The sequence below is a fragment of the Phyllobates terribilis genome, unplaced genomic scaffold, assembly GCF_046119375.1.
Source record: "Phyllobates terribilis strain yellow unplaced genomic scaffold, ASM4611937v1 Scaffold_1__5_contigs__length_1240528914, whole genome shotgun sequence".
NCBI classification, from domain to species: Eukaryota; Metazoa; Chordata; class Amphibia; order Anura; family Dendrobatidae; genus Phyllobates; species Phyllobates terribilis.
Window position 1 is genome coordinate 156,116,215 of NW_027362761.1, and position 27,940 is coordinate 156,144,154.

Consider the following 27,940-nt stretch of genomic DNA (forward strand, 5'->3'; position numbering starts at 1 on the left):
ACCATCAAGACCACTTCTGGCAAGACTGGGTGTAGGTGTGTCCCACTGGTTGCTTCCAGTTCTGAGCTGATGGCACTGCTGGACATTTCCTAATTTCAAAAGGGAAGTAAGCATGATGTGTCGAATCAGCTGCACTAAGTTTCCTTGGGTGACCACTGCATCTACACTTCTCCTCACTGCCCATTTTGTGTCCTCGATGCTGAGAAATACAGGCCGATACTTAACCATCATGGAGAGGAGAGCAAAGTCCTGGAAGTGATTAAATCAGGCCACACAGAGTCCTGATCTCAACATAGAGTCTGTTTAGGATTACATGAAAAGACATAAGGATTTGCACAAACCTCCATCCACAGAAGATATGTGGTTAGTTCTCCAAGATGTTTGGAAAAACCTCCCTGCAGAGTTCCTTTAAAAACTGTGAGCAAGTGTACCTACAATTATGACCAAAAGTTTTGAGACTGACACAAATTTTGGTTTTCCAAAAGTTTGCTGCTACAGTGTTTTTAAACATATTTAGTCACTCGACAAATGGTAAGGTTTTAATATTAGAGTTAGGACTGTCCCATAAGGGTTGCCGTGACGTGGCGGGATGGCTTTTACATTATTTTGATCAAAATTTATGTTAATGATAAATAATGAAGGGTATTTAGTTATTTCAATGCACAGTGTGATTTATCCAGTTACTTTTAGGTATTAAGTGTATTTAGCTTTTGTCTTTGGGTTTTTTCTGTCTAATGGCCTTATGTGAACATGCATTTACATTTTGCATGCACATCAATTTACGTTTCAATTCAGACTCCCAGGTTTTTTTTTATTTTTAGTAGGAGGTTTCTATGGTTACTTAAGTACAATTATAAGCATTTCATAAGTTTTCTAACTTTTGACAAATTCATAAAGTTTATACAAAGGCTCAAAATTTACAGTGTTAATTTTTCAAGACTTCTGTAATGCCACCTGGCATTGTAGGGTATCTGCTTGTGGGGCAAATCTTGACTTATCGTGCAGAGATAATTTTAAGAACACACATTTCACGATAATATTATTTACTGTTGGGATGACAAAAGATTCATGCTAGCGTGTACAGTAAAACCCCTGTACTTCTTGCAAAGTTATTTAATGTGATGAAATCCCCTTCAGACTGTTTGGGACATCTGGAAAAATGATTGTCCAGAAAAGAAAAAGGTGAGCACTACCATGAGTCCTGTATCATGCTAACCGTAAAGCATCCTGAGACCTTTCATGTGATGTGGTGCTTTTCTATCCAAGGTAGTGGGGGTTCACTCACAATTTTGACTAAGAACATTAACATGAATATAGAAGAGTATCTAAACATCCTCAAAGACCAACTTCTACCAACGATCAAGTAGCAATTTGGTGATGAACAATACTTTTTCCAGCATAATGGAGCACCATGTCACAACACAAAAGTGATAACTAAAGTGGCTTGGTGAACAAAACATTGAAATTTTGGATCCATGGCCAAGAAACTTTCCAGATATCAATGCCATTGAGAACCTGTGGTCCATTCTCAAACAGCAGGTGGACAACAACAAAAAAAAACCCACAAAAATGGTGATAAATTCCAAGCACAGATTACGCAAGAATGGTTTGACATCGGCCAGGATTTGGCCCAAAAGCTATTATCCATCAGCCAGGGCACATTACAGAAGTCTTGAAAAATATGGGACAACGGTGTAAATATTGAGTATTCACATAAAAGCTATGCATTTGTCAATAAAGATGTAACAACTTGTGAAATTCTTATAACTGTACTTCGGAAACCATGTAAACTTCTGACTACAAGATCTAAACATGGAATCAGGTGAAAACCGAAATTTGTGTCAATCTCAAAACTTTTTGGCCTCGACTGTATAAGAACTGCTGGTTTGATTCTGTTTTGAAGATAAAGGGTCATCACACAAAATATTGTCTTGATTTAGATTTCTTTTGTTCATTCACTTTGCATTTTGTTAATTGATAAAAATAAAACTATTATTAAACACATATTTTTCAAAAGCATGCTTACTTTGCAGCATTATTTCCTCACCTGCTTAAAACTTCTGCACAGTATTGTATATGTGTCCATGTGGGAATCTACCAGCTGTCGTACTGTTGCCTAGTATTGCATACTATTGTAAAACATACACACAAGATATTCTTATTTGTTTCTTATGGAGTGTGAAATGTAAAATCTCTGCTTGTAGTGCAACTGGGAGTTTCTTCAGTCTTATCTGGGGAAGTGTGCCTTCACCCTTACAGACAACTACAAGATTGTCTTAATAAAAAAATTAAAAAAAAAGGAGCCCTTATACAGCTCAGTTTAATTATGAGACATACAGTGGTGGCCAAAAGTATTGGCACCCCTACAATTCTGTCAGATAATACTCAGTTTCTTCCTGAAAATGATTGCAATCACAAATTCTTTGGTATTATCATCTTCATTTAATTTGTCTTCAATGAAAAAACACAAAAAGAATGGTCCTAAAGCCAAATTGGATATAATTCCACACCAAACCTAAAAAGGGGGTGGACAAAAGTATTGGCACTGTTTGAAAAATCATGTGATGCTTCTCTAATTCGTGTAATTAACAGCACCTGTAACTTACCTGTGGCACATAACAGGTGTTGGCAATAACTAAATCACACTTGCAGCCAGTTAACATGGATTAAAGTTGACTCAACCTCTGTCCTGTGTCCTTGTGTGCACCACATTGAGCATGGAGAAAAGAAAGAAGACCAAAGAACTGTCTGAGGACTTGAGAAACCAAATTGTGAGGAATCATGAGCAATCTCAAGGCTACAAGTCCATCTCCAAAGACCTGAATGTTCCTGTGTTTTCCGTGCGCAGTGTCATCAAGAAGTTTAAAGCCCATGGCACTGTGGCTAACCTCCCTAGATGTGGACGGAAAAGAAAAATTGACAAACCTTACCTGAGAAAGCCTAAAACGTTTTGGAAGAATGTTCTCTGGTCAGATGAGACAAAGTAGAGCTTTTTGGGAAAAAGCATCAACATAGAGTATACAGGGAAAAAAAAAGAGGCATTCAAAGAAAAGAACACGGTCCCTACAGTCAAACATGGCGGAGGTTCCCTGATGTTTTGGGGTTGCTTTGCTGCCTCTGGCACTGGACTGCTTGACTGTGTGCATGGCATTATGAAGTCTGAAGACTACCAACAAATTTTGCAGCATAATGTAGGGCCCAGTGTGAGAAAGCTGGGTCTCCCTCAGAGATCATGGGTCTTACAGCAGGACAATGACCCAAAACACACTTCCAAAAGCACTATAAAATGGTTTGAGAGAAAGCACTGGAGACTTCTAAGGTGGCCAGCAATGAGTCCAGACCTGAATCCCATAGAACACCTGTGGAGAGATCTCAAAATGGCAGTTTGGAGAAGCCACCCTTCAAATGTTAGGGGCCTGGAGCAGTTTGCCAAAGAAGAAAGGTCTACAATTCCAGCAGAGCATTGTAAGAAACTCATTGATGGTTACTGGAAGCGGTTGTTCGCAGTTATTTTGGCTAAAGGTTGTGCAACCAAGTATTAGGCTGAGCGTGCCAATACTTTTGTCTGGCCCATTTTTGGAGTTTTGTGTGAAATGATCAATGATTTGATTTTTGCTTCATTCTCTTTTGTGTTTTTTCCTTGCAAGCAAATTAAATGAAGAGAATAATACCAAAGAATTTGTGATTGCAATCATTTTCAGGAAGAAACTGAGTATTATCTGACAGAATTGCAGGGGTGCCAATACTTTTGCCCACCACTGTATGGATTTCAGAATATGGCAACACAAAAATAAGATATGTTTTATTTCCATTCTATAAAACAGCAAATTTTATATATCACCATATTTGGACTGACCTACAGAATAAGGTTAAACTTTATTTTTTGCAGCATGATGAATAGAGTAAATTTTAAACGCAAAAAATACCCTTCGTGAAATTGCTGTTTTGCTTTAATTCCTCCCCATAAAGAGTTATACGTACACAAAAATCATTTCAATAACAAATACAACTATTCCTGAAAGAAACAAGCACTCTTATGCCTATGTTGCCAAAAATAAATAAACAATGGCTCCTGGAAAGCGACAGTAAAAGAGAAAAAATTGTTAAAGAATAACTATATATAGAGATATATCTATATATAGATCTTTATCTATCTCTCTCTCTATCTATATGTACTCCTGTCGTTTAACTTGTCTTTTGGACCTACTCCGTAATCCTCCTCAGCCACCCACGCAGACAGACATACATTGGACCTCATCTTCACCCGACACAGCTCTCTATCTAACCTCATAACCTCCCCTTACCTGACGACCATCTAGTCACATTGTCATCCCGGTCCTCCTCACCTGCCACCCATGTCCAGCAACTAGCGCATCCCCACAGAAACCTCACACACACTCTGACTCTGTTCTACCACTGGCATCCATATCTTCACTCCACGACACGGACAGCGCCACTGCTTTCTACAATGCCACTCTCACATCAGCTACTTACTCAATCGCCCCTCTCGTGCATGGCAGAGTGTGACGAATTAATAGACAACCCTAGCACACTCACTAAAAAGCTTAGGCAAGTGTCCAGAGTTGCAGGGCAGCAGTGGAAGAAAACAAATTCGCAAGATGACTTCACTGCATTCAAACAAGCAACACACGCATTCAAATCAGCCCTCACCTCTGCTAAACAATTCTACTTTACATCCCTCGTATCTTCCTTATCCTACAATCCCAAACAATTATTCAACACTTTTAACTCCCTCCTCCGCCCTCCACTGCCCCCTCTGACACGCCTCATCTCTGCTGAAGACTTTGCCACACACTTCAAAAACAACATCGACCAAACAAGGCAGGTCTTTATTGTTCGATCACCACAACCCATTTCTTCACCAGACCAATGCCCTTCCCTCAAACTCCCTCTCCAACATCATAGAAAGAGAGCTTTCTTGTCTCCTCTCCAAATAAAACCTCACCACTTGTGCACTTGACCCAATCCCATTCGACCTCCTCCCTAACCTCACCTCCATACTCATTCCATCCCTAACCAATCTCTTCAACCCATCACTAACTTCTGGTACCTTTCCCTCGGCTTTTAAACATGCCACAATCACGCCCATCCTCAAAAAGCCATCCTTCGACCCAACCGCCTTTTCCAGCTATCGCCCCATATCGCTGCTCCCATTTGCCTCCAAACTCCTTGAGCAACATGTTCACGCTGAACTTTCCTCTCACCTCTCATCTAACTTTCTCTTCGACAACCTACAATCTGGCTTCCGTCTCCATCATTCCACTGAAATTGTCCTTACCAAAATTACTAACGCTCTCACACCTCTCCAGTCCGTCCTTAACTCTGCTGCTCGACGAGTTCATCTCTCTCCTCGCTACTCCTCTGCAAATCTGTCACTGGCTCCCAATTCCCCAGCTTATCAAACTACTAACACTGACGTACAAAGCCATTCATAACCTTTCTCCTCCGTATATCTTCAAACTAATATCCCGATATCTTCTCTCATGTTATCTCCGGTCCTCCCAAGACCTTCTTCTCTGCTCCACACTTATTCGTTCTTCACCCAATAGCTTCCGAAGACTTCTTCCGAATATCCCCCATACTCTGGAATTCTGTGCCTCAACACGTCCAATCAGCCACCACATTGGGATCCTTCTTATGGTACCTGAAAACCCATCTCTTTAAGAAAGCTTACAACCTGCAATGACCACGCTGTCACCTCAACACCGCTGGAACTACTGTAAACCTACTGTCTCCTTCCCCATGATCCTGTAGAATGTAAGCCCGCAAGTCCTCTTCCCTCTGTGCCAGTCTATCATTGTTATTTTGTTTACTGTAAGTGAGATCTGTATTTTGCATGGAGCGCATCTTCTGTTTAGCCAGCGTTCCTCTTTTGCGGCTGTGCTGGAATTTGTCACTCATAGTGCGATGCCAGCTTGCAGGACACATGGAGCTAAACAGAGCACTCAGAAGAGACATCAAGCCAGAGTATTACCTCCCTCAGCAGCAAGAATTCTCTTGATGTACCGCCTCATCTGCAGACAGAATCCGTACTCCAATTGCGTAGACACGGAGTACAGATGTTGTACAACAATAAGAAAAGTCAATTATAAACTTCCATAACTTTCCACAATGAAAATGAAAAAATAAATAAATGACAGTTTAGTTACTCTTTGGGCTGTGTGCCCACGATGCGTTTTTGGTGCGTATTTGCAGCGCGTAAACGCTCCAGAAACGCATTGCATACTTCTTATGACATTCTGCAAGTTCTGTGCACATGGTCCGTATTTTTTCTGCGCAGATTTTACTCGCAGAAAAAATACAGACATGACCAATTCTTGTGCGTTTCTGCATGCGTATTTGCCTATACAATGCATTGGAAAAACGCATGGCAAATACGCTTCAAAAACGCATGTAAAAACTGCATGCCTTTTTCTGCCAAGGAGATGCAGAAATGCTCAGGAAAATTCCTGCTTCATTTCTGCATCGTGGGCACTAAGCCTTAATGTAGCCTGTTACCATACCTTAGCTAATCCAGATCGATGTGCACCTTTAGATTCCATATAGACCAAATACTTGTTAAAGTCTTGGAATTCTTCCATTGTTGGCCTGAAAGTCATAATTTTGCATGCAGGGTTCTGCTCCTCAGAGTCCTTCGCATTCATGTTGAATAATATGGGTAACACTGAAAAAAAAAATATTTTCTTTGAATGATATAGTATACTTCCATTGTAAGTCTGTTCACATGCCAAACCTATACTAAAGCAGCACATAGAACTAAGCATGACATGCAATCAATCGCTTTGCAGCGTTTGGGTCCTGGATTGAAATCCCACCAAGGACAACATCTGCAAGGAGTTTGTATGGGTTTCCTCCAGGTTCTCCCTTTTCCTCCCACACTCCAAAGACATACTGATAGGGAATGTAGATTGTGAGCACAATGGGGACAGTGCCCATAATGTCTGTAAAGCGCTGTGAAATTAATGGCGCTATATAAGTGAGTAAAATAAAAAAATAAAATAAATAGGTAGCCATGATTGTGAAGATAAAAGAGTAACTGTCTTATTATTTCAATATCAATAGTTCACATGAAAAGAACTTTGGTAATGTACCTTTATCAAAAAAAAATTCTTCTTCTTTCTTTGCCAGGAATTATTCATTTTCAAAATCCTCAATTCCTAGTTAAAATCTTTATTTAGTGAAGACAGATTCTTACATTACTGAGATACAAGATAGCACTTACTCCTGATAAGATTTTAAATAGACCGGAGATGGAAGAGAAGGGAGGAGCTAGCGGCAGAGCTCCTCCCTTCTGTTATCCAAAAAATAAAAATCTTATCAGCAGCTGCCATCCTATCTCAGTAATGTAAGAAGCAGTCTTCCCTAAATACAGATTGAGGATTTTGAAAATTAAAGATCAATCCTGGAGGACAAAGCAGCAGATTACTCTGACTCTGATGAAATATATTACAAAGTTTCTTATCTTTATGATTATTGATTTATGAAAATATAAATTAAAACAGTTACTCTATAACGGGGTTTTTTTTGTGAAATTAGGGTCAGTTATGGAAAACCTCTGGCTTCACACACAGCATCATCAAGAAAAACAAAAACGCACCCTTTCCATTTTTCTTGACAAAATGTGGCTGAACAGCTGACTAAAATGTTGTTTTCCTATATTTAGGTCCTTGAAAATGCCTGTTCTGACCGTCTCTGGAAGGAGTTTTCATGTTTTTCCCCTCTGTCTGAGGATACCTTCTAATGATTGAGCAATGTCATACAGGGGAAAAGTAAACGCCCCCAGAGAAGAACCTCTGCCAAAACCACCTTGGTTGAAAGGTGAAATTAGCATATTAGATGCCCTGCACTTTAGAAGCCAATATCTCCACAATGGAAAGAATAACAAGAAGGAAAACTACACTTTATTCGGCTCATCAGCCACTTTATCCTGATGTAGCATGCAAAAAGCGGTAAAATGTCCCCTTTAAATATTAATGTGCTACAGTTTTTACTACTTTCAAGTTTTTCAAAATGCAACATGATAAAAGGTCTATGGCATTTTAATAGGAGTTTACCATATGGTTCTTTGGAGGACCTACAGTTACTTCAGTGCACAGTTAGCTTAAATAAATGGCTTGCATTGTCGTCTATGTGTATGTTTAGTGATATTAAAAAAGATGGAGATATCCTCTATGAAAATGGAATATAATCACATACTATTGAGTTTACATGGTTTTCTGTAGAAGTGACTAAGCCACCAAGAGAAAAAAAAGGACACTTTAAAAGGCATTGTCTGATCATAAACTTTGAAGAGTAAGTGATGGTTCACTCATTACGGATTTGCTGCAGATTTTTAAGGGGTTTTCCGGCCTTGGGGTACAAGTCTGCAGTCACTTTATGTAACTACAGACCCGTGAATCCTCACAGTGTAAGCACTTGCACACTGAGGATTCTCCGGTGCCAGAGCCGGGAGTGGGCAGTGATATGTGATTGGCATTTATGCGGTTACGTGCCAACTAAACATGTGAGGCCTCGCTCAATACAAGTGAATTGAGAGAGGCCGGATACGTCTAATTGAAATGTGGCCATCAAATAGTGACTGCAGACTTGTACCAAAAGTTTAGACAACCTCTTTAAATTTGGATTTAAAATATAGAGCCTATAGAACCAAACTATGAGTTTAGGGTAGAGAATCCTCCTGATAGTAGGCTTTGGAATCAAAATAGATTTTTACAATGCAGTTATTTCCGGTCATTGGATCCAAGACGGTAAATTTGAGGATGTAAAAACATGATATGGCAATATTACACTCTACATTTATCGAACTGTACAGCTAAGAACTACTGTAAGCAAATGGTTGATTACTCAAACCCGAGCCCCACAAAGATCTTTTTTTTTTCCCTTTAAAATTCAATAAACTTACATGTATAATTAAGTTACATATTCAATTTACCAATAAAAGGCATTCACATACAGTTGAAATCAGAAGTGTACATATACTATATAAAAAGACACATATGCATGTTTTTCTCAATATCTGACATGAAATCAGAATAAACCTTTCCTGTTTTAGGTCAATTAGGATGAGAGAGAGAAAGAGAGAAAGATAGAGAAAGATAGAGAAAGAGAGAAAGATAGAGAAAGATAGAGAAAGAGAGAAAGATAGAGAAAGAGAGAAAGATAGAGAAAGAGAGAAAGATAGAGAAAGAGAGAGAAAGAGAGATAGAGAAAGCGAGAAAGAGAAAGAGAGAAAGCGAGAAAGCGAGAAAGAGAGAAAGAGTTTTAAGGCATTTTTATTACTTACTGTAAATTCAAAAGTTTACATACACTAAGATTACTATGCCTTTAAACAATTCTGGACTGCCCATATGATGATGTCATGTATTTGGAAGCTTCTGATAGTTTCTGAATTAATTAGAGACACATCTGTGGATGTATTTTAATGCACACCTGAAACACACTGCTTCTTTGTGTAGCATCATGGGAAAGTCTAAAGAAATCAGCCAAGGTATCAGGAAGAGAATTGTGGACTTGCACAAGTCTGGCTCAATCTTGGGTACAATTTCAAGATACCTGAAGGTGCCTTTTTCATCTGTACAAACAATTATAAGCAAGTACAAACAAGATGAGAATGTCCAGCCATCATACCGCTCAAGAAGGAGACAGGTTTTGTGTCCCAGAGATGAATGTGCTTTGGTCAAACATTTGCATATCAACCCAAGGACAAAAGCAAAAGACCTTGTGAAGAGGATGGTGGAAGCTGGTAAGATTGTGTCAATATCCACAGTGAAAAGAGTACTGTATCAACATGAGCTGAAAGACCCTTCTGCCAGGAAGAAGCCATTACTCCAAAAGAAACATAAAAAGACAGATTAATGTTTGCAAATGCACACAGGAACAAACACCTTAATTTATGGAGACAAAAAAATTGAACTTTTAGGCCATACTGACCATCATTACGTTTGGAACAAAAAGGGAGAAGCTTGGAAGCCTGAGAACACCATCCCAACTGTGAAACATGGGTGAGGGGGCGGGGTGGCAGAATCATGCTGTGGGGTTGTTTTGCTGCAGGAAGGACTGGTGCACTTCACAAAATAGATGGCATGATGAGAATATTACGTGGAAATACTGAAGCAACATCTCAAGACATCAGCCAGGAAGTTAAAGCTTGGGCAGAAATGGGTCTTCCAAATGGACATACTGCCAAAATGGTAACAATGTGTCTTAAGGATAACAAAGTCCATGTTTTGGAGTGGCCATCACAAAGCCCTAATCTCAATCCTATTGAACATTTATGGGCAGAGCTGAAAAGGCAGGTGCGAGCAAGGCGACCTACATACCTGGATCAGTTACACCAGTTTTGTCAGTAGGAATGGGCCCAAATTCCAACCAACTATTGTGAGAAGCTTGTGGAAGGATATCCCAAACATTTGACCCAAGTTATTCAGTTTAAGGGCAATGGTACCAAATACTAATGAAATGTATGTAAACTTTTAACTTTACAGTAAGTAATAAAAATGCCTTAAAACATTCTCGCACTCTCTCATTATTCTGGCATTTGAGTCATTCCATGTCAAGTGGACCAGTGGTCCCCACTCCACCTTCTCCGATTTTGCTGAAAATTTATAAGGATGTACATGTATGTTTGAAAAGAGGTTCTGTAAATTTTTAGGGCCAGATCTCAAATACATTGGGCACTGTTGACCTTTCACTGGAGGTTCCACCAAGCCTGCGGCTTCAGCTAAGAGGATTTTGCAAACTTTGGCACATAGCCATTAGAGTTCTATACTGGCTATGATGCTGAAATTTGGCATACTAGCTCAACTTTTGCTGCTAAACACGATAAAATTATTACCGGCTACGACAAAACAATATTTCGGCCGCAATTTTGTGTCAAAGTAGCTTGTAAAACGCGTCGCATAAAATTTATGCCAAACTTTGCCCATATATAACTCAAGACCAAAAACCAATAGTAACTGGTGCTTTGCCCTGTACACCAAACATCTACATGACTTTGCATTGCTGCAATATCACGGTCAAACCATATGTATTTGTGGAAATATTCACACCCACATATGATGAAAAACTTAAAAAAAACGAATTTTACCTATTTTTAGGTCAAATTTCTCAAAAAGGGTACCCCTAAAATATATTAATTCTGATATCATTAGAAAGAGCACATTTTTCTCTACAAGGATCATTGTTTTTTTTTTTTTTTGGAGTCTCTCAGTTTAAGAAAAGAAAAATGCCACTGAACATGGTGTTATTTATTAATAAGCAATGAATGGTAACTGCACTATTCAAACCCTTGCGTTGGTCCATGGTGGTTATACCACAACCAATTCCCTAAGAATTGGTATTATAATCCTATTAAGAATTGTAATAATGCTGTCTTTCGAGAATTGGCAGCCCCATCGCTTAGGAGCCATGGCAAATAGCCGTGCAAGGCCAGCCACGGGCGGTCTCTTTATCGCAGGTTCCGAAGCCTGAGGGTGGGTGTCTTTGCCTAGGATCCCAAGCCTAATATTGGGTATCTTTTGTTTGTTCCCAAGCCATAATGTTCAGTCTAAGTGGTCTGGAATTGTTGCTGAATTTGCAACATAATTGGTTCAGAGAAGTTGCATTGTCGGCCCATTGCTGTTGCAGCTGGTGCTGGAATTATTGCAATGATTGACTGCTCGGGAATCCAGCATGTATCATTTCTCACACGCCAGTGAAAGAAGCTAGCTGGTCCATGAGGATGCATAAAATTTATTAATGCATCATGGTCGTAGACTGAAATTTCAGAAATATTTCCAATCCACCAGTTCCTATCGTAAATGCAGGCAATGTATTGCCCTGGATGGAGGTTTGCAATTGGCACAAAAGGCATTTCTGATCTGACAGATCTATCTACATGGGCAATGAAAGATGATGGGTCATTTGACACCCTTGAAATGCGAATCTTTTTGTCATCAATTGGCACAAACTGGTGATTTTCTCTTGTTCCAGCAATTGTATGTCCATCTTTGAACCTTTCCTCTTGAACTACCCGTATTTGGTCAATTTTTAATTTTGGAACAAAAAAAAATTTGATTCCATGCAGTTGCTCGTTGCAAAAGTTGAATAAATCCACCGGGGTCAGTATTTGGTTTTCAGTTGGGCGTTGAAGACTGGCACGAGCTGCCAACCTCTTTGCTGTCCCTCCAATCCCATCACAGGGCGACCTTCCATGACTGGTACCAAAAAAATTCCATTCAGCGCTGATATTGAAATCAGCATTGTGGTGGCACAAGTTGAGAAAACTTTTGAAATTTTTGTACTGGGCTGCAGATCCATCGCTTAAGTAGTGGATATGACGAATCCCATAGATGAGTCTTGAGATACTCCACAATTACTGTTAAGAAAGTGTGGACTGCAACTGTGTCATGTCGTGAGCAATCACTGATTATGCACAAGCTGATGTTCTGCGCAGCTTCACCATTTAACTCCTTGAAGTAAATTACAAATGGGTGTACTGTAGCTTGACTATTTTCCCAGTGGAAACCTTGAATGGCATCTTGAACAATAAATGAGTAATTTTCAGCAAAGTCCATAAGGACCACAAGCTCTCCAGGTCTCAGATTTTCCTTCAACGATTTCAAATAGCTACTTTGATGCTTGGCGATATAGTGATGGCTACAAAGTTTAGAAATTTTCAAAACCAATTCTTCAATGAAATCTTCTATAGTCAGTTGTTTGGTATCAAGCGTGTCTCGATCAGTGTGAATCCATTGTTTGAACTCAATAATATCTTCAGGGTCACTGTTGACAAACACATTGAGTAGAAATTCTTTTAAAACTTCAGGACCCGGGCATTTATCACAATGGCCAAGCATACAGTCCTTGGATTCAATTCCACAGACCATTTTGCATATGAGCTCTTTGTAGTCATCATTGATTGGGCATGCTGTAAGCATTAGTTTGACATTTTGGTGAATGGAATACACACAAACGGAATGTGTTCCAGCAGATCCAACGGTTAAGCACCACTTTGGCCGAAGCTCACAAAACTTGGAAAATCCAATTTCAGGGCCATTCCGATCCAGATAGGCAACAAACATTTCCCTCATATTGCTCCGTAATAGTCGCTTTTGCATCTGCTTTTTTTCTCCTGCTAGTCGCACTGATACATAGTCTTTTTTACCAGGGCACATTCGACTGAATTCATCATCCTCAAAAAATGCCTGCACCTTTTTCTTCACTTCCTCAGAAACTTTCTTTCCACACTTGATTCTAGGTAAGGCTAAGATCCCATGTTCACATTTAAGCTTTCGAGCTTGTTTGACCATTCGTTCAGAGACACCGAATTAGTCTGATATAGCCTTAATGGACCAACTTTTTAGGTGCCAATGTCAAGATTTGGACCTTTTCTGCCCAACTGGACACCTGCAGCTTTTGCTTCAAATCTGCCAAAAGGTGATTTCAATCCAGACACATTTGGCACTGTGCTGTTTTTGTTTGCTCAATGTCTTTCGGCTCAAGCCCTCCCATTGAAGCAATCTTGCTAGAAAATGCATTTTGTACCTGGCTTATCTTTCTCCTTGCATATCCAAGTGAATCCCGCTGGCTTACCCGTGTATATTTCAGAGGAGAGATGCCAATGGATGTTAAGCTTGAATTTAGACTTTCAGGAGAACATTCCCTTCCATCTGGATCTGATTCAGAGGAAACTGGATCAGCTGATTTTTTCCTGTTAGCAAATTCTTTTCGACATGATGCACACATCTTCTGGCCAGGCTTCACATCATTCTTTGTAAATTCGTTCAACTGGTCAGCTGCTAACAATTTGATAACACCAAAAAGAATTTGCGAGCTATGACCTTTCTTCCCAAAAGGATTGCAACACGATTTTTGCAAATGCTCATATTTGGTCAAGAATGAGGCTTCATGGTGTAAACAGATTTGTGAATGTTCGTCAAAATTTAGTCCCACTCGTCGACGCAGCAATTTCTGTTCATCCAATCCAAAGCTTGTAAACAATTTCAACTCATCCTTGCTATGGGTGAATGTATTAAGGTGGCACTTCGAATTGTTCGCAAGGCAGATAGAGCACTGGGCCGATTCTTCATCAGTTTCATTCTCCATCGCTAAAAAATAAATAATATATGCATTAAAATGTAACAATAGTCAATAACTTTTCATAAATAAAAAGGTTTATAGGTTTTTGATTATAATAGACATTGCTAGCAACAATACAACTCTGTAACATGTGATAAGAATCTGAAAATCAAACACAAAATCAATGCATTAAGCGCATAAATAACACCATGTTCAATGGGATTTTTCTTTTCTTAAACTGAGAGACTCCAAAAAAGAAAAAACAATGATCCTTGTAGAGAAAAATGTGCTCTTTCTAATGATATCAGAATTAATATATTTTAGGGGTACCCTTTTTGAGAAATTTGACCTAAAAATAGGTAAAATTCGTTTTTTTTAAGTTTTTCATCATATGTGGGTGTGAATATTTCCACAAATACATATGGTTTGACCGTGATATTGCAGCAATGCAAAGTCATGTAGATGTTTGGTGTACAGGGCAAAGCACCAGTTACTATTGGTTTTTGGTCTTGAGTTATATATGGGCAAAGTTTGGCATAAATTTTATGCGACGCGTTTTACAAGCTACTTTGACACAAAATTGCGGCCGAAATATTGTTTTGTCGTAGCCGGTAATAATTTTATCGTGTTTAGCAGCAAAAGTTGAGCTAGTATGCCAAATTTCAGCATCATAGCCAGTATAGAACTCTAATGGCTATGTGCCAAAGTTTGCAAAATCCTCTTAGCTGAAGCCGCAGGCTTGGTGGAACCTCCAGTGAAAGGTCAACAGTGCCCAATGTATTTGAGATCTGGCCCTAAAAATTTACAGAACCTCTTTTCAAACATACATGTACATCCTTATAAATTTTCAACAAAATCGGAGAAGGTCGAGTGGGGACGATTTTTAAAACTGGTCCACTTGATGTGGAATGACCCATTTGGCAAATATTAAAAATGATGGTAATCCTAATTGACCTAAAACGGAAAAGGTTTATTATAATTTCATGTCAGATACTGAGAAAAACATGCATGTGTGTCTTTTTATATAGTGTATGTAAACTTCTGGTTTCAACTGTATATGATAAACCAAGAATCAATACACTTCTGTTCCTATAACCCACCTCTTAATATGGGGGATATGCCATGTTAAAAGGCATTGTCTGATCACAAACAACATTTCAAGACCAAGTGATTGTTCACACGTTACAGATTTGCTGCAGATTTTAAATCTGGATTTGGGACCAGGAAATCCACAGCAGAATACAGTAGCAGCAAAGTGAATGGGATTTCAAAAGGTCATCCACAAACTGCAGATAACTGCTGAAGTGGACATTCACTTGTCAACAGGGTCAAATCTGCACCAAAATTTGCAATAGATTGTAGGGTTTCATTGCAGATCGCCAAAAGAATCTGCATGTTTGTTTGCTTTTTCTATCTTGTGTGAATAGTTGTTGCAATGAATGCTATGAGACCATCTTCTGAAACCTCCTAGAAAACCGCTGTGTATTGTGTAGCTAGCTGCACAAGAGAAATGCCTTTAATTTTTTTAATCAGGCTATTTTATTCACGTTTTTTTGGGGTTCTTCATCCACGCTTTCTAAGAGAAATAACTAATTTACTTGATGACAATTACAATACTACAATCGCAATCATGTCATGACGAAACAGTTTAGATGCCAAAGTAAAAGGTTAAATTACCGCAATAAGAGCTAGCTTTGACCACAACAGTTACAGATGGGCATCAGCTGTATAGTACAGCTGGTACCTGATGTGTTTTAAGTGAGCTCTGCCCCTTTACCAGCTCTATACTTTACGGGCGTTCCTGAAGTAGTTAAACTATAGATGTCCATGTGGTTCACACTTTACTCTGCACTGACGTTCTAAAATGTCAATGCAGAGTAAGCAGCTTGTAGGAAATTGTGCAGCTGTAGAGCTATACCATTAGTTTAGGGTAGAAACTCCTCCCGATAGGTTCCTTTTAACAGTCATATGGCGTACATGTAGGGGTCACAATTTCACCTCTCAGTGTGTCTGGGATGCAGTGACTGATGGCTCAGCTGTCCAATCCGGTACAGGGGAGTGCTGAAGTTTTTAGTACTTTGACAGCTCAGTGTCCAGTATAGTGCAGGGGTGTGCAGAGCAGTTGGTGCTTTGATTGACAGCTCGGCTGTCCCATCTGAAACTGGGAGGTACTGGCTTTCTTCAGGTGATCATTGTCCTGGGTGATTGCCTGGCTAGTTAGCTGGGCTGTTAGTCCCAGACCTCTGCCACATGTAGCTTCAGTTAAGTGTAGTTGGTATTCTCTGTGCCTTGTGTTTTGCTTGATGATCTTTCGTTGCCTGACCTTGGACCTTGTTCTGACCATCAGCGTCTGTGAGAAGTGACTCCGTGAAGTCATTGATTGTTAAGGGGTTAAAACAATGCTGTTTTCTTAAAAAGGGAGTAAAAATGGGCACAGAGGATAACATAGATCATTACAATGCAGCTGGTTCCGGTCATTAGATCCAAGAGGGTTAATTTGAGGATGTAAAACCATGACATGGCCATATTACACTATACATTTATAGAATTGTAAAGCTTGGAGCTTATGAAAGCACCCATAATATGGCACCACATCTAGTGGAAAAAGTAGTCACAGAAGGAACCTTGAAGCAGTGGTTGCTATAGAATGAAAAATGTAATGGATGTGGAGGACGATTAAGAGAACCTGTCACTTGTTTTTAGATTTTATTTTAATATTGCAAGCACTGGCAGGTATTCTGTCTTTTCATAATTTCTGGCAGACTCCTAAAAAAGAGTAAATCTCTAAGAAGAGTAAACTAATCTCTTCTGACTGCACACACTACAATGCTATTCCTGAGGAGTCTGTATTCTACTACTATTATCATCTAATTATAGATCTTGTAGATTCAGCTGGAAAGAGTCTGCGGAAATGACAGAGGAGGCCACATTCTCATAAACTGGGTGCCAAAGCCTGAATAGCTGGCTCAGCAGGTTGTAGGTGATGCATAAAGATGTAGTGTCCATGTCTTTCAGGGCAGGTCATGTGTACAACTCATGATTCAGAGGTTTGTGGCCTATTAAAAAAGGAATGTATCACCTATCATTTTAAAACAGTACAGATACATAAATTTTGTTTAACCCCTTCATGCCATGGCCATTTTCCGTGTTAGTTTTTTTATCCCCTTCTTCCAAGAGCCATAACTTTTTTAGTTTTCCATCAAAATAGCCAAATGAGGGCTTGTTTTTGCAGGAAGAGTTGTACTTATCAATAACACCATTCATTCTACCACATAGTGTACTGGAAAACAGGGAAAAATTTCACAAAAGTTTTTTTTTTTTTTTTTTTTTTTTATTTACCATGTTAAGTATATGGTAAAACTGACCTGGCAATATGATTCTCCAGGTAAGTGGTGAGTATATACAGTACAGACCAAAAGTTTGGACACACCTTCTCATTTAAAGATTTTTCTGTATTTTCATGACTATGAAAACTGTACATTCACACTGAAGGCATCAAAACTATGAATTATCACATGTGGAATTATATACTTAACAAAAAAGTGTGAAACAACTGAAAATATGTCTCCTATTCTACGTTCTTCAAAGTAGCCACCTTTTGCTTTGATGACTGCTTTGCACACTCTTGATGAGCTTCAAGAGGTAGTCACCGGAACTGGTCTTCCAACAATCTTGAAGGAGTTCCCAGAGATGCTTAGCACTTGTCGGCCCTTTTGCCTTCACTCTGCGGTCCAGCTCACCCCAAACCATCTTGATTGGGTTCAGGTCTGTTGACTGTGGAGGCCAGGTCATCTGGCATAGCACCCCATCACTCTCCTTCTTGGTCAAATAGCCCTTACACAGCCTGGAGGTGTGTTTGGGGTCATGGTCCTGTTGAAAAGTAAATGATGGTCCAACTAAATGCAAACCGGATGGAATAGCATGCCGCTGCAAGATGCTGTGGTAGCCATGCTGGTTCAGTATGCCTTCAATTTTGAATAAATCCCCAACAGTGTCACCAGCAAAGCACCCCCACTCCATCACACCTCCTCCTCCTCCATGCTTCACAGTGGGAACCAGGCATGTAGAGTCCATCCGTTCACCTTTTCTGCGTCGCACAAAGACACGGTGGTTGGAACCAAAGATCTCAAATTTGGACTCATCAGACCAAAGCACAGATTTCCACTGGTCTAATGTACATTCCTTGTGTTCTTTAGCCCAATCAAGTCTCTTCTGCTTGTTACCTGTCCTTAGCAGTGGTTTCCTAGCAGTTATTTTACCATGAAGGCCTGCTGCACAAAGTCTCCTTTTAACAGTTGTTGAAGAGATGTGTCTGCTGCTACAACTCTGTGTGGTATTGACCTGGTCTCTAATCTGAGCTGCTGTTAACCTGCGATATCTAAGGCTGGTGACTCGGATAAACTTATCCTCAGAAGCAGAGGTGACTCTTGGTCTTCCTTTCCTGGGGCGGTCCTCATGTGAGCCAGTTTCTTTGTAGAACTTGATGGTTTTTGCAACTGCACTTGGGGACACTTTCAAAGTTTGCCCAATTTTTCGCTCTGACTGACCTTCATTTCTTAAAGTAATGACGGCCACTCATTTTTCTTTACTTAGTTGCTTTTTTCTTGCCATAATAAGAATTCTAACAGTCTATTCAGTAGGACTATCAGCTGTGTATCCACAAGACTTCTGCACAACACAACTGATGGTCCCAACCCCATTTATAAGGCAAGAAATCCCACTTATTAAACCTGACAGGGCACACCGGTGAAGTGAAAACCATTTCCAGTGACTACCTCTTGAAGCTCATCAAGAGAATGCCAAGAGTGTGCAAAGCAGTCATCAAAGCAAAAGGTGGCTACTTTGAAGAACCTAGAATATAAGACATATATTCAGTTGTTTCACACTTTTTTGTTAAGTATATAATTCCACATGTGTTAATTCATAGTTTTGATGCCTTCAGTGTGAATGTACAATTTTCAAAGTCATGAAAATACAGAAAAACCTTTAAATGAGAAGGTGTGTCCAAACTTTTGGTCTGTACTGTATGTATCGTTTTTTATTTTTTTTTATTTAAGTGGTGAATGAAAATTCAGAAATTTGTAAGAAAAAAATATTTTGCTTTTGCTGTCATTTTCTGAGACCCCCTGGCGTTTTCATTTTTCAGGATGTGGGGATGGGTGAGGGCTATAGCTCTCCTGGGCTATAAGCCTACAATATAAAAGGGCAGATAGGAACCAGTGCCAAATTGAAAGCACCCTTGCACCTGTTCATACTATATGGAGGTGCTGATCAGTTTTTTTGTTTCTTGCAGTTTACCATTGTGACTGCCTCCTTTTCTGACACTGCACTCCTCCCTTAAGCCCAAAGGTGCTTTTAACCCCTTTACGACCTGGTCAGTAATAGTACGTAGCTGTGCCCTGGTACTTATGGACCAGCTACGTACAATTACGTGTGATACGATCGCGCCCGCACACAAGCGGTGCGGGGCGATAGCCGCTAGGTGTCAGCTCATTGTCACAGCAGACACCCGATGCTATGTGCCAGGAGTGGTCCTGCACTGCTGCTGCCACATTAACACCTGCAATGCTGCGACTGAAGTCAATCACAGCATTGCGGGGGTAAGGGGAGGTAAGCGTCGATACTTACCTCCTCTCCAGCGTCCCGCGGTGTCTGCGGCAGCTCCCGGATGTTGTCATGGTGACCTGATGTCATGACAACATACGGGTCACCAGACAGCAGGAAGTTACTTCTCCCTGTGCAGAGCCGACATGCTGCATAGTATAGGGAGCTGCTGCTCTCTATGCTATACAGCCGATCAGGCTGCAAAAAGTGAAAGTCCCATAGTGGGACAAAGTGTAAAAGTAAAAAAAAAGTGCCAGAAAGTTAAAAAAAATAAAAAAAAAAATAATCCCCAAAAAATAAAAATATATTGTACCCATAATATGTATTTGTTATGAAAAACAACAACAAAAAAAACCAACAATAAAAAAGTACACATATTTGGAATCGCCGTGCTCGGAACGACCTGACCTATAAAACTGTCCCACTAGTTAGCCCCTTTAGTGAACACGTAAAAAACACGATGCTTTATCATACCACCAAACAAAAAATGAAATAAAACGCGATCAAAAAGACGAATGTAAATAAAAATGAAATCATCATCTTGTCCAGCAAAAAACAAGCTGCCATACAGCTCCATTAGTAAAAAAATAAGAGTTATAGCTCTCAGAAGGAAGCGATACAAAAAAATTATTTTTTCTTTACAATAGTTTTTATTGTGTAAAAGCACTAAAACATAAAAAAAGGATAGAAATGTGGTACCGCTGTAAACGTACTGACCCCAATAATAAAGCTACATTATCAATTTTACCACATGCGGAACAGCATATAAAAAAAGCAATTCCGGAATTGTTGGTTTTTGTTTATTCTGCCGCCCAAAAATCGGAATAGAAAGCGATTAAAAAAATTTCACGTGGCTAAAAATGGTACAAATAAAAACGTCAACTTGTCCCACAAAAAACAACCCCTTACATGACTCTGGCAGCCGAAAAATGGAAAAACTATAGCTCTCAAAGGATGGCGATACAAAAACTAGTCTTTGTAAAAAAAAAAAAAAAAAAGAAAATTGTCTTTTAGTGTGTGACAGCTGTCAATCATAAAAACCCAATATAAATCTGGTATCGCTGTAATCGCACCGACCCGAAGAATAAAGTCATCTAATCACTTTTACCGCACGAGGAACGGCGTTAAATATAAACTCTAGTGTTAGGGTTGGGGTTGGAATTTTTACAAAAGTAAAGAAAAAAAAATGACAACAATATGGTGAATAGTGCTGAGCGCAAGTCCTCGCTATTTGAGTGACCCCCGCATGTTTTGTTTTTTTTGGGTGTCTAATAACCGTGAAACATGCGGGGCGGGGACTCGAGCATGTCACTTGAGCACCCGAGATACACGGTGCATACCCAAGTAGCGAGCACTTGCGCCCAAGACTAATGACAACTTATTCAATATGACGACCTAATGTTATCAAATTATGTGCCGTACCTCTGGGTTCAAAATGTTCACTATACCCCTTGATAAAATCCTTGAGGGGTTTAGTTTCCAAAATGGAGTCACTTCTGGGGGGTTTCCACTGTTTAGGCGCGTCAGGGGCTCTCCAAAAGCAACATGGCGTCCGCTAATTATTCAAGCAAATTTTACATTCAAAAAGTTAAATGGCTCTCCTTCCCTTCAGAACCCTGCCGTGCGCCCAAACAGTGTTTTTCCCCCACATATGGGGTATCGGCGTGCTCAGGAGGAATTGAACAGATTTTGGGGTCCATTTTTTAATGATACCCTTGCGAAAATAAAAATATTGGGGTTTAAAGTAACATTTTTGTGAAAAAAGTTAAATGTTAATTTTTTTCTTCCACATTCCAAAAATTCCTGTGAAGCACCTGGAGGGTTAATAAACTTCTTGAATGTGGTTTTGAGTACCTTGAGGGGTGCAGTTTTTAGAATGGTCTCACTTTTGGGTATTTTCTGTCATAAAGGCCCCTCAAAGTCACTTCAAATGTGATGTGGTCCCTAAAAAAAATGGTTTTGTAAATTTTGTTGTAAAAATGAGAAATCACTGGTCAACTTTTAACCCTTATAGCTCCCGAACGAAAACAAAAAATTTTGGTTCCAAAATTGTGCGGATGTAAAGTAGACATGTGGGAAATGTTATTTATTAACTATTTTGTGTGATATATCTCTCTGATTTAAGGGCATGAAAATTCAAAGTTTGAAAATTGCGAAATTTTCGCCAAATTTCCGTTTTTTTCACAAATAAACGTAAGTGATATCGAAGAAATTTTACCACTGAAGAACAATATGTCACGAAAACACCAAGGTTACTTACCGGTAGCCAGTTTTTCCAGAACCCATGACAGCACACCTAAGAGGATCCGCCCCTCGAGGACAGGAAACCATCTGAAATAAAAGGGCGGCACCTCTCCGCCGCTTCAGTTGGTTACATAGCATTGAGAGGACATCCATATATCCATTGACCAATTTATGTGCCAAGAACCTTCATTTAAGTAAGCAGATTATATTTAGCAACAATGCAGCTTAGATCTCATGCACTCAGTGTGTTTGCATATATCGTGGTCCTTACAGAGTGCTATGGTGTTCCTTTTTTGTCTCTTGAGCAGTTCAGAGCAATGCAGCCTCCTTAAACGTTCCTTACTTAATGGTTTATGATGGGGTGGTCTCTCCTAAGTGAGTGACAGCTCTGGCAAATATAACTGTAGTATTAGTATACAGCCCAGCCCAAGTTCTGCTATAACACAAGCACATATAGAAGTGGCCAAAAGTATTGGCACCCCTGCAATTCTGTCAGATAATACTCAGTTTCTTCCTCAAAATGATTGCAATCACAAATTCTTTGGTATTATTATCTTCATTTAATTTGCTTGCAAGGAAAAAACACAAAAGAGAATGAAGCAAAAATCAAATCATTGATCATTTCACACAAAACTCCAAAAAATGGGCCAGACAAAAGTATTGGCACCCTCAGCCTAATACTTGGTTGCACAACCTTTAACCAAAATAACTGCGAACAACCGCTTCCGGTAACCATCAATGAGTTTCTTACAATGCTCTGCTGGAATCGTAGACCATTCTTCTTTGGCAAACTGCTCCAGGTCCCTGATATTTGAAGGGTGCCTTCTCCAAACTGCCATTTTGAGATCTCTCTACAGGTGTTCTATGGGATTCAGGTCTGGACTCATTGCTGGCCACCTTAGAAGTCTCCAGTGCTTGCTCTCAAACCATTTTATAGTGCTTTTGGAAGTGTGTTTTGGGTCATTGTCCTGCTGGAAGACCTATGACCTCTGAGGGAGACCCAGCTTTCTCACACTGGGCCCTACATTATGCTGCAAAATTTGTTGGTAGTCTTCAGACTTCATAATGCCATGCACACGGTCAAGCAGTCCAGTGCCAGAGGCAGCAAAGCAACCCCAAAACATCAGGGAACCTCCGCCATGTTTGACTGTAGGGACCGTGTTCTTTTCTTTGAATGCCTCTTTTTTTTTTCCCTGTATACTCTATGTTGATGCTTTTTCCCAAAAAGCTCTACTTTTGTCTCATCTGACCAGAGAACATTCTTTCAAAACGTTTTAGGCTTTCTCAGGTATGTTTTGGCAAACTCCAGCCTGGCTTTTTTATGTCTCGGGGTAAGAAGTGGGGTCTTCCTGGGTATCCTACCATACAGTCCCTTTTCATTCAGACGCTGACGGATAGTACGGGTTGACACTGTTGTACCCTCGGACTGCAGAGCAGCTTGAACTTGTTTGGATGTTAGTCGAGGTTCTTTATCCACCATCCGCACAATCTTGCGTTGAAATCTCTCGTCAATTTTTCTTTTCCGTCCACATCTAGGGAGGTTAGCCACAGTGCCATGGGCTTTAAACTTCTTGATGACACTGTGCACAGAAGACAGAGGAACATTCAGGTCTTTGGAGATGGACTTGTAGCCTTGAGATTACTCATGATTCCTCACAATTTGGTTTCTCAAGTCCTCAGACAGTTCTTTGGTCTTCTTTCTTTTCTCCATGCTCAATGTGGTACACACAAGGACACAGGACAGAGGTTGAGTCAACTTTAATCCATGTTAACTGGCTGCAAGTGTGATTTAGTTATTGCCAACACCTGTTAGGTGCCACAGGTAAGTTACAGGTGCTGTTAATTACACGAATTAGAGAAGCATCACATGATTTTTCAAACAGTGCCAATACTTTTGTCCACCCCCTTTTTTAGGTTTGGTGTGGAATTGTATCCAATTTGGCTTTAGGACAATTCTTTTTGTGTTTTTTCATTGAAGACAAATTAAATGAAGATAATAATACCAAAGAATTTGTGATTGCAATCATTTTCAGGAAGAAACTGAGTATTATCTGACAGAATTGCAGGGGTGCAAATACTTTTGGCCACCACTGTAGGTCTCGACAGCAGAGAAGTCAATGATCTCGACAGCAGAGAAGTCAATGTGCTGGAGAGAACCCTTCTCCTGGAATTTAAACTACTGCACACTCTTCTCTCCGCTGGGCACTAGAAGCGGGGCCCCATGGAATTGAGTTGTACACTATGAAAGATAAAATCTTTCATTGCAGGAGTAAGACAGCAGATAAAAAAGCAAGTCAATTGCAAACTTGCTTATTTTCATGCTAACTTAGGCTGCATGCCCACTACGCGTTTTTCAAGCATTTTTGCTGCGGAATTTCCGCAGCGAAAACGCTTAAAAACCGCTTGGTAATATGTGCCCCATGGTCCCCAATGATAACCCGCATGTGCTGTGCACATGCTGTGGAAATTTCCACTGCGGATTATCATTGCGGAAAAATCTGCAGCATGTCCATTAATTTTGCGGAAACGCGGCATAATCGCCGCCATTGACTTGCATTGAATCGCTTAATATCCACATGAGTACATGTATACATGCGGATATTAAGTGATTCAATGCGCGGATGGTACTCGGGTCTGGAGAAGAGGAGACTCTCCTCCAGACCCGGGTACCATAGTACTTGTAGTTAAAAAAGAATTTAAAAAAAAAACAACACACATTATACTTAACTTCCGATGGCCCCCGGTCTCCTCAGCGATGAGTCCTGGTTTCCCGGCTGTTTGCGATGGTGTAAAAGGACCTTCCATGACATCATTTAGTCATGTGTCAGGTCACGCGAACATTAAGTATAACGTTTTGTGTTTTTTTTTTTTTACCGTTTTTATTTTTTTTTAACTATTAACTTGGTCACACTATAAATCCATGCCGGTTGCATGGATTTATATAGTGTGACCAAGTTGTCAAGCACTTTTGTGATGCTAAAGTCGCTTGGAAAAGCGCTTGATAACCCGCATGCAGAAATGCATGTAAAAACGCTTGACAAATGCTTCTACCTGGTAGGAAAAACGAATGTAAAGTCTGCATGCGTTTTTCCTGCCAGGGAGATGCAGAAAAAATCCGGAGCATTTGTGCTTCGTAGGCACTTAGCCTAATTTAAGAACTTTATAACATCCCTTTAAATTCTATGAAAATCTGTGAGACATAGTTGAAACTAGGAAGACATACTTTGTACTTCAGAGTTCCATCCGAGCTTTATCTATTTTAACTGATACATTATTAAGAGACAATGGATAAAAATAAAGTCTACTTGCTTCAATTTTTAAATTGGATGAGAAAAAGAAAAAAACAGATGCAACTGGAAAGGAAATAGGTCGACACCTAAGAAATAAGAAACAAAAAACAAACAAACAGTCTGTTTCTCTCAGATGGTACTACTCACATAAATCTGCAAATGTAGGGGGCTACATGCAGTACTTGCTAATAGGCAAACATTATCCTGGTTTTACTGGCCAACATGCACTTCAAGTAAGATTGTTTAGTCATCCTCTGGTATTTATCCAACCAGCAACTTGCACTGATTTGTTAGTGAGTATTTGTGCGTTTCCGCGGCGTTTTTGCAGCTGCGTAAACGCATTAAAAACGCATGGTAGAAGGGCAGCAATGTTCCCCAATTGAAATCCGCATGTGCTGTACCCATGATGCGGATTTTTCCGCAGTGTAAACGCTGCGCTCAAAAATCCTCCGCAGCATGTCCAGTAATTTTGCGTAAACGCGGCGTTTTCGCCGCCATTGACTTGCATTAGAACACGCCAATTCCGCAAGACTGCATTTGTACTTGCGTTATTGGCGCGTTCTAATATGCGGATGGTACCTGAGTGTGGAGAAGATGAGACTCTCCTCCACACCCAGGTACCATAAAAAAGCTGTAAAAAAAATAAAAAATAAATGTATACTTACCTTCTGTCGGCCCGCGCACCGCTCCTGCTTGGTTCCCGGCACTTTGCAGTGAGTTGAAGGACCTGGCTGACGTCAGAGTCATGTGACGGGCCGCGTGCCGCTGACGTCGGCAGGTCTTTCAATTCAATGTTGCCGGCAAGGGAGAACGGAGTGTAAAGCAGGACACCGGGGGCCATCAGAGGGTAAAGTATACATTTAGGCTGCGTGCCCACGTAGCGTATATGCTGCGGAATTTCCGCAGCGTAAATGCTTGTAAAACGCATGCATATCCGCACCCCATGGTCCCCAATGGCATTCCGCAATGTCAATGCCCATGCTGCGGATTTTTCCGCAGCGTATATGCTGCGGTCAAAAATCCGCAGCATGTTCATTAATTTTGCGGAAGCGCAGCGGAATCAATGTGCGGATGGTACCCAAGTCTGGATGAGAGGAGACTCTCATCCAGACCTGGGTACCAAAGAACCTGTAAAAAAAAAAAAAAAGAAAAAATAAAGTTTATACTTATCTTCTGATGTTTTCCCGCCGTCGCGCTATTGTGTGAAGGACCTGCCACGTTATTGAGTCATGTGACCCATCACATGACTCAATGACGTCACCGCAGGTCCTGCATACAACAGCGTGAGCCGCTCAAGACTCCGGACGGGACAGAGAATGCATCGGAAAGTGAGTATAAACTTTATTTTTTTATTTTTTACCATTCTGATTCTTTTTTTTAACTATTACTTGGTCACACTATATAAATCCATGCCGGTTGCATGGATTTATATAGTGTGAACAAGTTGTCAAGCACTTTTCCAAGTGATGCTTAAATCACTTGGAGAAGTGCTTGATAACCCGCATGCGGAAATACATGCAAAGACGCCTCACAAACGCTTCTACCTGGCGGGAAAAACACATGTAAAATCCGCATGCGATTTTCCCACCAGGGAGAAGAGTAAAAAATATGCTTCAGTTCCGCAACGTGGGCACTTAGGCTATGTGCCCACGTTGCATTTATGAAGCAGAAAATTTCTGCTTCATTTCTGCAAGTCCTCTCCCGGAAAAACGCATGCGGAATTCCGCACGCGTTTATCACGCGTTTTCCACATGCGGAATTGCCTTGCGTTTTTTATGCATTGGACAAAGGCAATTCTGCTTGCGGAAACGCAAAATTAATTGACATGCTGCGGATTTTTGAACGCAGCATAAACGCTGCGGAAAAATCCGCAGCATGTGCATAGAACTTGCGGAATCCCATTGGGGACCATGGGGTGCGGGTTACCAAGCGTTTTACAAGCGTTTCCGCTGCGGAAATTCCGCATCAAAAACGCTTGAAAAACGCTACGTGGGCACACAGCCTTAGTCTAATTTTTTATTTTTACCATTCTCTCGGGTCACACTATATAAATCCATGCTGTTTGCATGGATTTATATAGTGTGACCTAGTTGTCACAAGCATTTTCCAATTGATGCTAAAATCGCCTGGAAAGCGCTTGTCAATCCGCATGCGGAAACGCATGTGAATCCGCATGTATTCCGCAGGAAAAACGCATGTACAATCCGCATGCGTTTTTTCTGCCAGGGAGATGCAGAAATTTTCTGCTTCATTTCTGCATCGTGTGCACATACCCTAACTCCAATATGGTTTCTGCCTTATGACACCAAGCATATTAATGGTTGTTGGACAGGGAAGGAGGACGGCTCTATATTTACGATGAGTGTATTTGTATAAGTGTATTAATTTTTTATTTACTATTTTTGTTATTTTTTCCTGACCTGTATCCTGTACACTACAACCAATGGTACACTAAAGTCAGGTTTTTCAACATCTTTCTCTGTATCATTAACTTCAGAATTTATGAATGTTTTATTGCAATTTACTGTCAATTAATAAAGGTTTGCTATTGCTTTCACTTCTAATATTTGTGTAAGGGGTCTATTTTCTCTTGTCGGATTGGTAATTTTGATCTTTGACCCCGAGATACTATAGGGATAGTTTGGCTAAAGATATTTCTTGGTTCCTACCACCCAGTGTAAGGGCTCGTGCACAAGGCCCGTAAAAAATTGGACGAATGCGAC

At 40.2% G+C, this 27,940-nt stretch overlaps 1 protein-coding gene across 1 annotated transcript in view; it reads right to left on the bottom strand.

The window, feature by feature from the left end:
- The window catches only part of KDM4C (lysine demethylase 4C), a 453,452-nt gene that overhangs the window by 389,548 nt on the left and 35,964 nt on the right, over positions 1-27,940 (bottom strand). The window contains exon 2 of the mRNA XM_073668849.1: positions 6,525-6,685. Coding sequence (XP_073524950.1) covers positions 6,525-6,665 — 141 coding nt within the window. The 5' untranslated portion in view covers positions 6,666-6,685. The remainder of the gene's footprint in view (positions 1-6,524; positions 6,686-27,940) is intronic.